The following is a 15,340-nucleotide window of genomic DNA, read 5'->3' as shown; positions in this document are numbered from 1 at the left end:
ATGTTTTTAACCATCCCACTAATAATTGTACATGTAGTCCCAGAGTGGGGACACACAACAAAGTTGTGTGATATATGGGCTCTGTATTATTTTTACCGCAGGCCAAGGTTGTGTAGAAGGAGTTAAAGTGTTACTAAACCCACAACAGGAAAATCAGTCTGTATATGCAGTAAAGCATGCTTGTTATACTCACTGTGGGACCTAAGGAGTTAATCCTCTGCATTGTGTTTGTTCCTGACTTCTTTGATCCTCCCCTTCTTTCACTGTCCATAATACATCTCCAGATAAGACAGAGCCTTTGGAGTCACTTTACATATGCTCTGTTTGGTGTGTATTGCAAAATAGTTTTTTTTCTTGGGAGGCTGCATGTGATCAGCACAGGGCCAATCAGCACTGTCCAGCCAGAGGGTCAGGGGTACTGCTGCTTCATAGGACAGCCAGAGTAGAATGAAATCTCCTCTTTCAAGCTTTAACCAGACACTGATAGTCACAAGACTGCTATATACTGCTAATGAGAAAAGGTATTTAGCAGTTTATATTTAGTAAAATAATTGCCTGTACTGTGGGAGACCAGATATAGTGAATATAGGGTCCTGGGTTTAGTAACACTTTAAGAACGTGATTGACATTTTTTAGTTGTTTAATGTATTTTAGACCACATAATTATATTATTAGAAAAAAACAGGCAGGTGAGCATGTAATGTTTATGTAGGTGGAATAGTGTAAATTGAGAGAAAGCACTCATATGGCCACATCCATAGAAGGTTAGATAAGGGAGAGGAAGGGGATATGGTGACCCACAGGTCGGACTTTAGAGGTACAATCTTTCCAACGATCCCTGAATGTGTCCTGACAAAGCCTAGTGGCAAAACACGTTGACCCACAGGAGCTCACGCTTTGTCATATATTCTCCATATGTGTTTTTAATTCTCTTTTAATACTCCTAAATGATTTTTTATGTACCATGTATACATTTTAAATACATTTTATAATGATTTGGTAAACAAATTTCACTGTTCATTGTGCCTCTAAAGGCCGACCTGTGGGTCACTACATAGTGTCCCCTTCCTCTCCCAGTTTTGCATGCAATTATGCTCCTACATCCTCTAATTTAGCTTTAAGTAGTGTAAAATCTTAATTGGTCATTTACATGAGATTTAAACATACATCTCTAGCCTTCACAATATTTTTTCTGTTGCTCGATATTCTATAATCTCTTTGGTTTATCTAAAAATGTCTATTTGTATTACATGGGAATATTAGATTCTGGAACCTGCCTCTTTTGTAGACCTTTGAAGGGTGCCTGGGTATTTAGAACAGCATAAAATACATGATCAATTTGGCATAGCAACATTATCAGTGAACTGCACACTATTTTCTACCACCCATTTATCATTTATATCACAGAAACAAAAAGATTTTCCACTAACAGAAATGCCAAAAGGTCGCCTATTTCAACCTAATGAGAAGCTTGTGGAACAGTTGGAGAAGAAGGACTATTTGGGTAAATCTACGGTATGTTTATTACCCTTCACACTTTTCAAATGATGTAATTAATGTAAATTTTAATCAGGGCCGATCCTAGGGTCACAGACGCCTGGGTGCAGAAATATTTCTGGCGCCCCCACATGGGCATGGTCATCTTACTAACTCCTCCCCTTTACAAATGTTTCTATGGCTACAATTCAAACACAGAGATGCTCCCCTAAGAAGTCTTCATTAGTGTCCCCCATCAGAGCCCCCCACAGCAGGTGTCCCCCATCAGAGCCCCCCACAGCAGGTGTCCCCCATCAGAGCCCCCCACAGCAGGTGTCCCCCATCAGAGCCCCCCCATCAGATGTCCCCCATCAAAACCCTCCCACAGCAGGTATCTCCCATCAGAGCCCCCCACAGCAGGTGTCCCCCATTAGAGCCCACCCACAGCAGGTGTCCCCCATCAGACCCTCCCACAGCAGGTGTCCCCCATCAGAGCCCCCCCAGCAGATGTCCCCCATCAAAACCCCATCCACAGCAGGTGTCCCCCATCAGAGCCCACCCACAGCAGGTGTCCCCCATCAGAGCCCCCCACATCAGGTGTCCCCATCAGAGCCCACCACATCAGGTGTCCCCATCAGAACCCCCACATCAGGTGGGCCCATAGATCAGTCCAATAGATCCATGTATCTCGGGCACGCTGGGAGCAGAAGCACATTACAGGTTGTGGGGCATACGTGGCATCTTTGGTTACTTGGAGGGTGGCACTCGGAGAGCATTTCTGGGAGTGCACGGGATGATTGGCAGTAGCTCCGGCCAACCCAGAAGCCTCTCATCACACCGCCTATGGGAAAAGAGCCAACACACGCAGAGGGGGCGGGGCAGACAGGAGACTGCTCCATGCACCCCGGACAGCTACGCTGTGGTACCCAGCCCGGATTCTGAGGACAGTGGGAGGTATGCGCTCTTGTCAGTTGCCAGCGGAGAGAGCAAGTGGGATGGGGAACCACAGCACCCGCTATATGTGCTCCGCCTCTGGACATAGACAAGGAGGAGGGAGGGAAGCACTTGGAGCTTCGGCGCCCCCACTTCTCCGGCGCCTGGGTGCGGAGCACCCTGTGCACCCTGCCTAGGATCGGCCCTGATTTTAATCTTCACAGGTTCTCCTTTCTTTTTAATAATTTGTTGCTGTTATTGAGATATTTTAATATATTACTGGTCTATGGTCCAGGTGAATGTCCTTTAGTTTGGTCCCATAGTGCTGTTGTGCTACTTTCTGTTTATGAATGGTGCTTTTACCTGTACATTATTTATAAATGATCTGTGTCTATGGAGGACTTAGTGCTGTATATCATTATATTATAGGTTGTGTCCTCTGTGGTTGACAAAGACAGTTTCTCCGGTTTTGCACCCCTGCAGCCTCAGGTATAGTTGAATTATTCTTATTTTAGTGAATATTGGAAATGGTGCCTGTGCTGGTGATGGAACATGACAACTTGTCATAGATATGGTATGTATGTACTGAGGATGGGTGAGATTCATAAGGTGTGAATAAGATGAGATAGATCAGATAAATATCAGATCCTCTTCTACATTCATCCACCCACCCTCCGTTGGAGTTGTGGCAATTTGCCAACTAAACTTAGAAGCATAAAATATTAACTAACTCCAGAAATAAAATGCTGAATGGGAGCTCAGCCGGCTGAAACTTCCTAATGAGGAATCATATAGAGGACAGCTATGGAATGATTATGATTCATAGTGACTAGGCATATGAATAACAGAAAACTCAATTTTTCTTGAAAAAAATATATGACTTTTTTTGTTCAATCTTATTTTATTGAGAGGAACAATGTGACAAATGTAGTCAGGATAGAAAATATCATTAACACTAGTAAGTAAGGACAATAAAACATGTGAAAAAATGATATGACTTATTTTGCTATACTGTATAATATGGCCCGGATTCACATACATCGGCGCATATTTATGCCGCCGTAGCGTATCTCCTTTACGCTATGCCGACGCAGCACAGAGAGGCATGCACTGGATTCACAAAGCCAGTGCTGCCAAATCTGCGCTGGGTTTCCTAAGCGTAAGCCGGCGTATGTGGAAGTGGGCGTGAGCCATACAAATGAGGGGTGACCCTATGCAAATGATGGGCTGAGTCTCAGACAGATACGTATAATGAACAGTGCATGCGCCGTCCCGTGGACGCATCCCAGTGCGCATGCTCAGAATCACGTCGGAACTACTCCCTAAGATACGCCGGATCACTGCCTACGGCGTGAACGTAACCTACGCCTAGTCATATTCACGTCCTACGTAAAATATGTCGGCTTATGTTCCCTGGTGCAGCCATTTGCATGGATGCTGCTGAGTTATACCTCCTTTATGGGGCATAACTTTACGACGGATGTATGACTTTACGCGCACTGCGTCGGACGGACGTACGTTCGTGAATCGGCGTATCTCCCTCATTTGCATATGTGAATAGAAAATCAATGGGTGCGCCAAATACGTCCAGCGTAAATATGCGCCCACTCTACGCCAGCGTAGGAAAGTTACGTCAGTCGGATGAAGCCTATTTTCAGGCGTATCTTAGTTTCTGAGTCCGGCGCATAGATACGACGGTGCATATTTGCACTTACGCGCCGTATCTCGAGATACGCCGGCGCAAGTGCTTTGTGAATCCCGGCCATTGTGCCTCGTGTTTGACTATTAATCGCCCGTGCATGACTATCAATCGCCCGTGCGTGGCGGCCCTCATGGCCTATTTCCCCAGCTTAAATAACAACAAACAAATTCAGGGAAAAAAACAAAAAAAGGGGAAGAAGGGAGGGGAAAATCCCCTCTCCTACTTCCATGTGGTTTATTTGGTTGTTTGACTGAAACAGTCCCACTCCTTGGTTTTATATTGTACCTTTATTACATTGCATGAATAATTTTGAACACATGTGTAGGCCATATCCCATGTATTGTTCTCTTTTTTCTTTTTACTGTTCAATATGAGAAATGTTATAAAAATGATCTGATTAAAAGAAAAGTATTGTAATTGATGTATGGGAGTGCAGGGATGATTTTGTCATTTATTTGTGATCAAAGTTAGTACAAAATGTTATAAAAGTGTTTGGTATATTTTTAATGCTGTGTGTTTTCATTTTACAGAGTGACAACCCACCAGTTCGACAAAAGGCCCCTGAAATACTTAAGTAAATAATATCTATAGCCAACGTTTTTCTTTCTGTTTTGAATAGGGAAGGGTTAGAACCCCATCAGATTTTTATTGCTGACTGTATGAGATTTTTTTTTACTGAGATTTTTCCCTCTATACAGTGAGGGAAAAGGGAACTTGATCCCCTGCTGATTTTGTATGTTTGCCCACTGACAAAGAAATGATCAGTCCAGGTTTTGACAAATTTGCCTGGAATCTAGAAAATCTAAAAAAGTTAGGAGCCAGAAAGCGCGCCCCGTCCCGCCAAGCTCGCGCGCAGAAGCGAACACATACGTGAGCAGCGCCCGCATATGTAAACGGTATTCAAACCACACATGTGAGGTATGGCCACGATTGGTAGAGCGAGAGAAATAATTCTAGCCCTAGACCTCCTCTGTAACTCAAAACATTCAACCTGTAGAATTTTTCAATGTCGCCTATAGAGATTTTAAAGGGTAAAAGTTTTTCGCCATTCCGCGAGCGGACGCAATTTTGAAGAGTGACATGTTGGGTATCAATTTACTCAGCGTAACATTATCTTTCACAATATAAAAAAAAATTGGGCTAAGTTTACTGTTGTCTTATTCTTGAATTAAAAAAAGTGTATTTTTCCCCCAAAAAAGTGCGTTTGTAAGACCGCTGCGCAAATACGGTGTGACAGAAAGTATTGCAACGACCGCCATTTTATTCTCTAGGGTGTTAGAATAAAAAATATATATAATGTTTGGGGGTTCTAATTAGAGGGAAGGAGATGGCAGTGAAAAACACATTAGCACTGCTGTTTTACTTGTAATGCCAGAGGCCACCACAAGAAGGCGCCAGATCACAGAAGGAAGCTTAGGCCTGCAGGAAGGCCGCAAAGCCGCGGCCTCAATTACGGGCGGGCGCCGGCCGGTATTTGAGGCCGCGGCTTTGCAGCCTTCTGCAGGCCTAAGCTTCCTTCTGTGAAGGCCGCAAAGCCGCGGGCTCAATTACCGGTGGGCGCGAGCCCGCCGCGATTGCGTGGCTTGGGGGCGCACGGAGACACAGGATCCTGTGTCTCCGTGCGCCCCCACCTCCCCCGCTGCGCGATTGTGGCGGGCCCGCGCCCGCCGGTAATTGAGGCCGCGGCTTTGCGGCCTTCTGCAGGCCTAAGCTTCCCCGGGCACCCGGTCACAATTTCTTGTCGCAATTGCGACCGGGTGCAATTTTGTCAAGCCCGGGATCAGTCTATAATTTTAATGGTAGTTTTTTTTATTAACAGTGAGAGACAGAAAAAACAATAATATCCAGAAAAATGCATTTAAAAAAAGTTATAAATTGATTTGCATTTTAATGAATGAGATAAGTATTTGGTCCCCTATCAATCAGCAAGATTTCTGGCTCCCAGGTGTCTTCTATACAGATAACGGGCCAAATCTTCAAAGGAGATACGCAGGCGGAACTGCTGTTCAGCCTGCGTATCCCTGTGGCTATCTTTGGAAACGATCCTCAGAAGGATTTTTCCAAAGATAGTCAGAAGATCCGACATCTGTAAGGCCCCGTACACACGGCCGAGGAACTCGACGTGCCAAGCACGTCGAGTTCCTCGTCGAGTTCTGGGATGAAGCCGCCGAGGAGCTCGGCGGGCCGCCTTCTCCCATAGAACAACGAGAAAATAGAGAACATGTTCTCTATTTTCTCGTCGAGCTCCTCGGCGGCTCCATCGAGCCAAAACTGTACAGACGACAGAGTTTCTCGGCAGAATCCGGGTTTTGACCGAGTTTCTCGGTGAATTCTGCCGAGAAACTCTGTCGTGTGTACGGGGCCTGAGAGACTTACACTGTCGGATCTTAGGATGCAGTACCGCATCCGCCGCTGGGGGCATTTCGAGTCTAAATGCCGCTTTGCGTATGTAAATGAGTACTTAAGCAGATCCACAAAGCTTTTTAGCTTTGTGTTTTCTGCGTAAGTTACGTTTTGCATACGTAAAATTAGGGATGCTTTTACAAGGCCTAAACTGTTTAGACCTTGTAAAAACAAACCTTTTTTTCGATCGCCGCGTTTTTTTTTAAATTGCGAAAAAAAATTCCCGGCACGTATTTTTTTTTTTACCCGACGCAACTTTATTGTCCCGTCGCGATCCACAAAGCCCGGCGTAAAGTACGTTCACGCGATGCACGTCGGGAAAAATGACGTCACACGCATGCGCCGAACGTCCGGCGCGGGAGCGTGCCTCATTTGAATAGGAATCGCCCCCTCAAGCAGACGACCGCCTTGCGACGGAGGCACTTAGGTTACACGGCGTGTAATTTCTAGGTAAGTGCTTTGTGGATCGGGCACTTAGGTAGAAATTTAACGCCTGTGTAACTTAACTGCTGAAAGTTAAGTTAGGCAGCTTTTTTGAAGATTTGGCCCAACAAGCTGAGATTAGGAGCACTCTCCAGTATAAAAGACACCTGTCCACAGAAGCAATCAATTAATCAGATTCCAATCTCTCCACCATGGCCAAGACCAAAGAGCTGTCCAAGGATGTCAGGGACAAGATTGTAGACCTACACAAGACTGGAATGGGCTATAAGAAGCTTGGTGAGAGGGTGACAACCGTTGGTGATACTGCCAGAGCACATTGGTGCGGTATGGATTGGGTAAACTTGCTTTCCTGTTCTCAGTGGCTCAGTTCTTGCTAGCAGTATCAGAAATGGACGAATTGCCCTCTCACCAGTCCCTGGCAACCTCTTCTGTCACCTCTGGTGACCTCTTGCTGAAAAAGAGAAGGCCCTTTGGTCTCTACCTGGAAGCCTCTGGTGATCAGTGGTGGGAATCGGAGGGTGAATGGATGTTCCAATCTCCCTATTGCAGTGGTGCAGGTGCTGTGGGCAGTGCTGAGCTGTCCCTGGGTGTCCTCACTCCCACTCCCAGGCTTAAATCTCCACTCATCCTATTATATGGCACTACCTTCCCAGACTACCACTCCCAGGATTCTCAGCATTCTGCATAGAAGTCTGTGGGCTTGCTTCGCTTTAGCTCTCCCCCTGCTGGCTGGAGGAGAATTGTGCAGCCTAACATCAGTATTTCAGTAGAGAAAAAGGGAATGTCTCCTTCTTCATATTGCTGTAGCCCAACACCTGGCTACACATATGTCATGAAAAAGTTTGTTTCTACATAATTGTGCTGAGGTTTGTACTTTGTACTATTCTGTAAATACAAGGTAGCTATGTACATCTACTATGTTACAGTGTACACAGTAAGTAGATGCCCCTCCCACAGTTAGCACAACTTTGCCACACCCTGATTATTCCCATCTAAGGGCTAAGCTGAATATCCCCCTCTTCCCTTCCCCAGTAAAAAAAATATCTATGGCCCTGCTATTGTATTCATGGTTTTGATGATGTTTTTTGTCTCTCAGGACTCTGCAGGGGGAACCTCATCGCGTTCTATTTGAATTTAATCCAGAGACCATAGAAGAGATGGGAGTCATGCCAGGGAATATCGTCTTTGTGCTCAAAAAAGGGAATGACAACTGGGCTACTGTTTTGTTTAATGGAAAGGTAATCAAATCTTATGCTGGCCATACACTATACGAATAGTTATCATGATGATTATCAGTGCTTACTCACAGATGGACCGAAACATAATGTCCCAGAGGTGTTCTTTTGGATTTAGGTCAGGTGAGCATGGGGGCCATTCAATGGTATCAATTTCTTCATGCTCTCACCACATGAGGCCCGGCATTGTCATGCACCAGGAGGAACCCAGAACCTACTGCACCAGCGTAGGGTCTGACAATGGGTCCAAGGATTTTATACCGATACCTCAGGGTGCCATTGTGTAGCCTGTAGAGGTCTGTGCATCCCTCCATGGATATGCCTCCCTAGACCATTACTGACCCACCACCAAACCGGTCATGCTGTACGATGTTACAGGCAGCATAAAGTTCTTTGCGGCTTCTCCAGAACCTTTCACGTCTGTCACATATGCTCATAGTGAACCTGCTCTCATCTGTGAAACGCATGGGGCACCAGTGGCGGACCTGCCAATTCTGGTGTTCAATGGAAAATGCCAATCGAGCTCCACACTGTCCGGCAGTGAGCACAGAGCACAATAGGGGATGTCGGGCCCTCAGGCCACCCCCATGAAGTCTGTTTCTGATTTTTTAGTCAGACATTCACACCAGTGGCCTGCTGGAGGTCATTTTGTAGGGCTCTGGCAGTGCTCATCCTGTTCCTCCTTGCACAAAGGAGCAGATACCGGTCCTGCTGATGGGTTAAGGACCTTCTACGGCTCTGTCCAGCTCTCCTAGAGGAACTGCCTGTCTCCTGGAATCTCCTCCATGCTCTCGAGACTGTGCTGGGAGACACAGCAAACCTTCTGGCAATGACACGTATTGATGTGCCATCCTGGAGGAGTTGGACTGCCTGTGCAACCTTTATAGGGTCCAAGTATCGCCTTGTGCTACCAATAGTGACACTGACCCTAGCCAAATGCAAAACTAGTAAAAAATAGTCAGAAAAGATGAGTAGGGAAAAAAAATGTCAGACACCTCAACCTGAAAAAACATTCCTGTTTTGGAGGTCGTCTCATTGTTGCCCATCGAGTGCACCTGTTGTTAATTTCAATTAACAGCAAAGCAGCTGAAACTGATTAACAATAATAGAAATAAACAAAAACCAAAAGGTTGACGCTGCGCTAAATTAAATATTGAATTATAAATGTAAATAGCTGCTAGCACTAAATTGTGTACAACAACTTGGTAACATAAAAAAGAAAAAAACAGTGCAGCGCTAGTGAGTGATAATGTGCTCATATAAATTAATAATAAACAAAAAAAGTCATTCTGGAATAAACTGAAAATTTAGCCAGAATAGGAAAAAACATAAAAATGCAGATGGATATATGAAGAAAAAGTCTTAAAAAGCCACGAAACAAAGTTCATATGACTCTATCCAGTAATTTTCCTTGTGAAAGAGAAGTGGATTGTGCAGACAATGTGAAAGACTCTTGATTGATGTGAGGTAAGCTGTCACCAATACACCCGTGAGGAAGGATAAGATTGCCTGCTTACCAGATGAAAAGACTGTTTTGCATCAGTCTAATAGGGCCTGTGGGAAGTCTGGTCTCCCAATACCTTAGCCGTCAAGATAACCACGGTATAGCTCAGCATACAATCCGAAGAGTCATAAACCAAAAAAAAGAGAAGAAGGACCTCTCATAGCGTATAACGTTTAAAAATAGAAGAGGGTTTAATAAAAATTGCACTTACAATTAGGCAATATAAATACAGCATGGATAGCAAAACGTCTCCGATCTCTTGTTCCGATGCTTCTCGCTACTCGGTCAGGAAAACACAGCCGGCGTTCAGGACGGAACGCGATGACGTCACGGCACCCTACGATCGTTTCGTCGCTAATGGACTTCAACGGGGGAGTAAGCCGGATGTTGACGTCAGCGCGCTAGGTGTTTAAATACCCACGGGTTCCATGTTTGATACTGGAAAACTCGGGGAGAGTCCTCATAGTGACTGAGGGCAAAATAATTGAGTAGCGAGAAATGGAAAAGTGTTCTAATCATGTTGTACATAACGTATTATATTAGTACAGAACGCGGGGGTGTTTAATAACTGGTAGCGGAGCATCGAAAAATGAAAATAAGATCGGAGGTTAACAATATATGCAAAAGGATTGTATCATAAATTTGCATAATCATAAAAATCAATCTATATTTAATTAGAAAAGATCTATATCATAAAAATCATCTATATTTAATTAGAGAAGATCTATAAATTAATTTAAATTTTGATAATGATTATGATAATTAAAATTGGAATAAAAAAATTAATAAAAAAAAAAAAAAAAAAAAAATTTTTATTATGAATTATTTAAAAAGCAGTTTATATCCCAATCTACGTTAAGTCCGAACGGAATAAAAGATTTCATAGAAAAAATCCAGCGAGTTTCGAGCCTAGATATGGCCCGAACCATATTAGTACCACGCCAATGAGGACGAATGTTATCTATGGCAAAAAAACTTGTCCCCTTTAATTGTCTCCCATGGAATTTATCGTAATGTTTCGAGAGGTTATGTTTAGGGAACCCGCTTTTGATCCTGCCCACATGCTCACTAAGACGTATATGCAGTTCTCTCTTAGTACGGCCGATATATTGCTTTGAGCATGGACATTGAATCATGTAAACAACGTATTTTGTTGAGCAAGTCATAAATGAATCTATGTCATAAATTGTACCAGTAGCTGTTGATTGAAAATTAGTACATTTCCGTTCCCTAAAGGAATTTACCTTGCAGATATTACATCTGCGACATGGGAAAAAACCTTTAAGGGACTGGAAAAATGACATAGTTCTTGGTGGATCTATAGCATTTGGTGCAATTTTTAGCCTTAAAGCAGGTGCCCCCTTAAAAATCACGATTGGATTATCAGGGATAAGTGATCCAATAATCTTATCACTTTTAAGAATGTCCCAATGCTTTTTTAAGATTTTTTTAATTGAAAAATGCTGATTTGAATATTTGGTAGTTAGGGACCAGCTAAATTTTTCTGAAGGAATAGGGTTCTTACTACTGTTTTTTACCAATAAGGATTCTCTATCCATCTGTTCCACCTTTCTCATGGTTTCGTTAATCAAAACTTCTTGATATCCTTTAGTCAAAAATCTTTGTTTCAGAACGTGTGCTTGTTCATGGTAGTCCTTAATATCAGTGCAGTTCCTCCTTATGCGTTGAAATTGACCTTTAGGTACTGCGGCTAACCATGAGCTATGATGACAGCTTGTGACAGGAATAAAAGCGTTCCTATCTGTCTCTTTGAAGAACGTGTTGGTAATCAGTTTATCTTCTTTTACATACATGTTTAGATCCAAAAAATGGATGTGGGAGGTGCTAATATCATATTGAAGAGAAATACCCCTCGTATTGGAATTTAATTTAAAAAAGAATTCCTCAAGTGATGTTGTGTCTCCCTCCCATATGACTAACACGTCATCTATATAGCGTTTCCAAAGTCGTAATTGTGAGGGTGGTTGATCATCAATAGCTTCTCGTTCCCAATGAGCCATAAATAAATTGGCTAGGCTGGGGGCGAATTTAGCCCCCATCGCCACGCCACAGATCTGAAGAAAAAAGGTACCACCGAACCAAAAATAGTTATGTGTAGTTGCAAATCTTAACAACTCCAAAATAAACTCCTTCTGTAAGGGTGGTATATCAGATTCTTGCTGGAGGTAAAAGTCCACTGCCTGCAGACCATGTTGATGTGAGATAACCGTGTATAAAGAAGCCACATCAGCAGTGGCAAGGATATAGCCATCCTTCCATTGGACCTCTTTTAATAGATTCAAGACTTCAGTGGTGTCTCTAAGGAAAGCAGGAGTCGATTTCACTAAGGGTTGTAAAAAACTATCTACATATTTACCTATCCTGGCCGTGACGGAATCTATTCCGCTTATAATTGGACGGCCAGGGGGTTTAACTAAACTTTTATGAAGTTTAGGTAAATAGTATATCACCGGTACTCGCGGTGTGATGGGTATGAGATGGGCATGTTCTTTTTTGTTAAGAATCCCCTTATGTAGGCCTTGATCCACAAGATTGGATAACAACTTCCTATATTTTACTGTAGGATTCGAAGGTAGGGGGGTGTATGTTGAACTATCAGACAATTGTCGATTCATTTCTTCAACATACTGGGACTTGTCTAAAATGACAATCCCCCCCCCTTTGTCTGCAGGTCTAATTACTATCTCATTCCGCTGACAGATCTTCTTGATGTTAGTCTGAATAGGGAAAACACCTCTAGGTTTAGTAATTTTAAGAGACAGAAGATCTTTTGTAACCAGTTCTTTAAATACTTGTATCGCAGGAGCAACAAAGCCTGGTGGATTGAATAGTGATGCATTCCTCAGATTGCTATGTTGAATAGGAGCACAAATGGTAGGTGGAACGTCGTCTGAATTGACTCCAGATCGTCGAATAGAAGATGGGGGAATCGTATGGATAACCTGAGTGCCATTTCCAATTGGATTTAAAATGAAATGTCTTTTAATATTCATCTTGCGGATGAATTTGTTAACATCAATAAAGGTCTCAAATTTATTGAGTTGATGTGGGGGGGCATATTTAAGACCGTGACTCAAAACATTTTGCTCGCCGACTGTTAATGAGGCTGAGCTAAGATTGAAAATACCAGCTAGGTCCGTGGTTTTCCTCTCTTTGGCCCGAATTCGCCTCCCCCCTCTGATGCCTCTCTGTCGTCGTACTCCTTTTTGCTCTGACTCCGTGTCATGGGAAAAAAACGAGGAGGACTAGTAATCCCATACTCCCGTGGAGATTCAATATAGTAATCTCTCTGAACTGGGAGGCTATTTTGATATTCCGGATGCTGAGTAATAACATAATTATCTTCATATGTATCCAATTGATGGTTGGAGAGCGCAGCAAAGCGGTTTTCGAGGGGAATGCATCCTGGAGTTTGATTTCTTCCTTCAGCTCTTTGATCCCTATATCCCTGTATTGCTGGTTTGAGGTTCCAGCGATCCCGTGGATCTGTATGATAGTCTCTGGAATCATTAACTGAATTGGTGGAATTATAGGGATGAGGTCTAAAATGCCAGGTGCCTCTAACTTCTCCCCTCTGTTCTGAAGAATTCAGATGTGGCTGAGATTCTCTAGGGACATAGTAGCCATTATGAACATTGTCTCTAAAGTTAGGATCTCTCCCTGTAGGAGGTCCCTTAGGGCGAGCCCCTTGAGGAGGGCCCTGTGGATAACCCTTTTTGGTTAGTTTAGGAGGTTTGGATGAAAAAGGAGCATTACCAGTCGTCTGATTTTTGTTATTTATTGGGCCCTGTGTTGGTCCACGGGGAGGGGGTCGGTTATCAATAGAGGAAGCAGGTTGCCGGGAAGAGGCTCCACTTTCAACTTTATTGATTTCTGCATTCTCCAAATTGGTCTGCCATTTAAAGACCACCTTGTTAGAATAATCCGACAGATCGCGGTTAAATTTCTTCTTTTTCTTATTTTTTTGGTCCAAACCTTCCTTCTCTATAATTTCTCTCAGTTGATCAGATTTGGATATATATAAATCCTGATCCTTGAATAGATTGAGTTTAGTTTTTATTCCCCCAATTTCTTCATTCAGGGATTTTATTTTATCTTGTTTCTTATCTAGAAGAAACTGGAGAAATTTAACCCCTATATCATTAAAATAGGTGTGCCAGCCCTCTAGGTCAGTCTCCCCTTTCTGAGGGGCTACTTCCCATCTGAGACTGCGGGGTACCATTTTTTTATCAACATAATGCTCTAAATATGCGATATCCCAAATAGTGTGCAGTTCAGAGATCAAAAGATTTTTAAGTCTAAGGAACAGGCCACCAAGAGCATCATTATGCTCAATACTACCATCAAAAACTCCTTCTGTGTTATATAATATTAACACAGAAGGAGTTTTTGATGGTAGTATTGAGCATAATGATGCTCTTGGTGGCCTGTTCCTTAGACTTAAAAATCTTTTGATCTCTGAACTGCACACTATTTGGGATATCGCATATTTAGAGCATTATGTTGATAAAAAATGGTACCCCGCAGTCTCAGATGGGAAGTAGCCCCTCAGAAAGGGGAGACTGACCTAGAGGGCTGGCACACCTATTTTAATGATATAGGGGTTAAATTTCTCCAGTTTCTTCTAGATAAGAAACAAGATAAAATAAAATCCCTGAATGAAGAAATTGGGGGAATAAAAACTAAACTCAATCTATTCAAGGATCAGGATTTATATATATCCAAATCTGATCAACTGAGAGAAATTATAGAGAAGGAAGGTTTGGACCAAAAAAATAAGAAAAAGAAGAAATTTAACCGCGATCTGTCGGATTATTCTAACAAGGTGGTCTTAAAATGGCAGACCAATTTGGAGAATGCAGAAATCAATAAAGTTGAAAGTGGAGCCTCTTCCCGGCAACCTGCTTCCTCTATTGATAACCGACCCCCTCCCCGTGGACCAACACAGGGCCCAATAAATAACAAAAATCAGACGACTGGTAATGCTCCTTTTTCATCCAAACCTCCTAAACTAACCAAAAAGGGTTATCCACAGGGCCCTCCTCAAGGGGCTCGCCCTAAGGGACCTCCTACAGGGAGAGATCCTAACTTTAGAGACAATGTTCATAATGGCTACTATGTCCCTAGAGAATCTCAGCCACATCTGAATTCTTCAGAACAGAGGGGAGAAGTTAGAGGCACCTGGCATTTTAGACCTCATCCCTATAATTCCACCAATTCAGTTAATGATTCCAGAGACTATCATACAGATCCACGGGATCGCTGGAACCTCAAACCAGCAATACAGGGATATAGGGATCAAAGAGCTGAAGGAAGAAATCAAACTCCAGGATGCATTCCCCTCGAAAACCGCTTTGCTGCGCTCTCCAACCATCAATTGGATACATATGAAGATAATTATGTTATTACTCAGCATCCGGAATATCAAAATAGCCTCCCAGTTCAGAGAGATTACTATATTGAATCTCCACGGGAGTATGGGATTACTAGTCCTCCTCGTTTTTTTCCCATGACACGGAGTCAGAGCAAAAAGGAGTACGACGACAGAGAGGCATCAGAGGGGGGAGGCGAATTCGGGCCAAAGAGAGGAAAACCACGGACCTAGCTGGTATTTTCAATCTT

General features: G+C 43.1%; 1 protein-coding gene across 1 annotated transcript in view; it reads left to right on the top strand.

Annotated features, from left to right (window-relative positions):
• Positions 1-15,340, top strand: part of NCF2 (neutrophil cytosolic factor 2) — a 63,282-nt gene that overhangs the window by 13,606 nt on the left and 34,336 nt on the right. The window contains exons 5-8 of the mRNA XM_040360331.1: positions 1,408-1,515; positions 2,839-2,898; positions 4,642-4,685; positions 8,055-8,196. Coding sequence (XP_040216265.1) covers positions 1,408-1,515; positions 2,839-2,898; positions 4,642-4,685; positions 8,055-8,196 — 354 coding nt within the window. The remainder of the gene's footprint in view (positions 1-1,407; positions 1,516-2,838; positions 2,899-4,641; positions 4,686-8,054; positions 8,197-15,340) is intronic.

Source organism: Rana temporaria, chromosome 7, assembly GCF_905171775.1.
Source record: "Rana temporaria chromosome 7, aRanTem1.1, whole genome shotgun sequence".
NCBI lineage: Eukaryota > Metazoa > Chordata > Amphibia > Anura > Ranidae > Rana > Rana temporaria.
The sequence above is the reverse complement of the archived record's forward strand: the minus strand, read 5'-3'. Positions and strand labels throughout refer to the sequence as shown.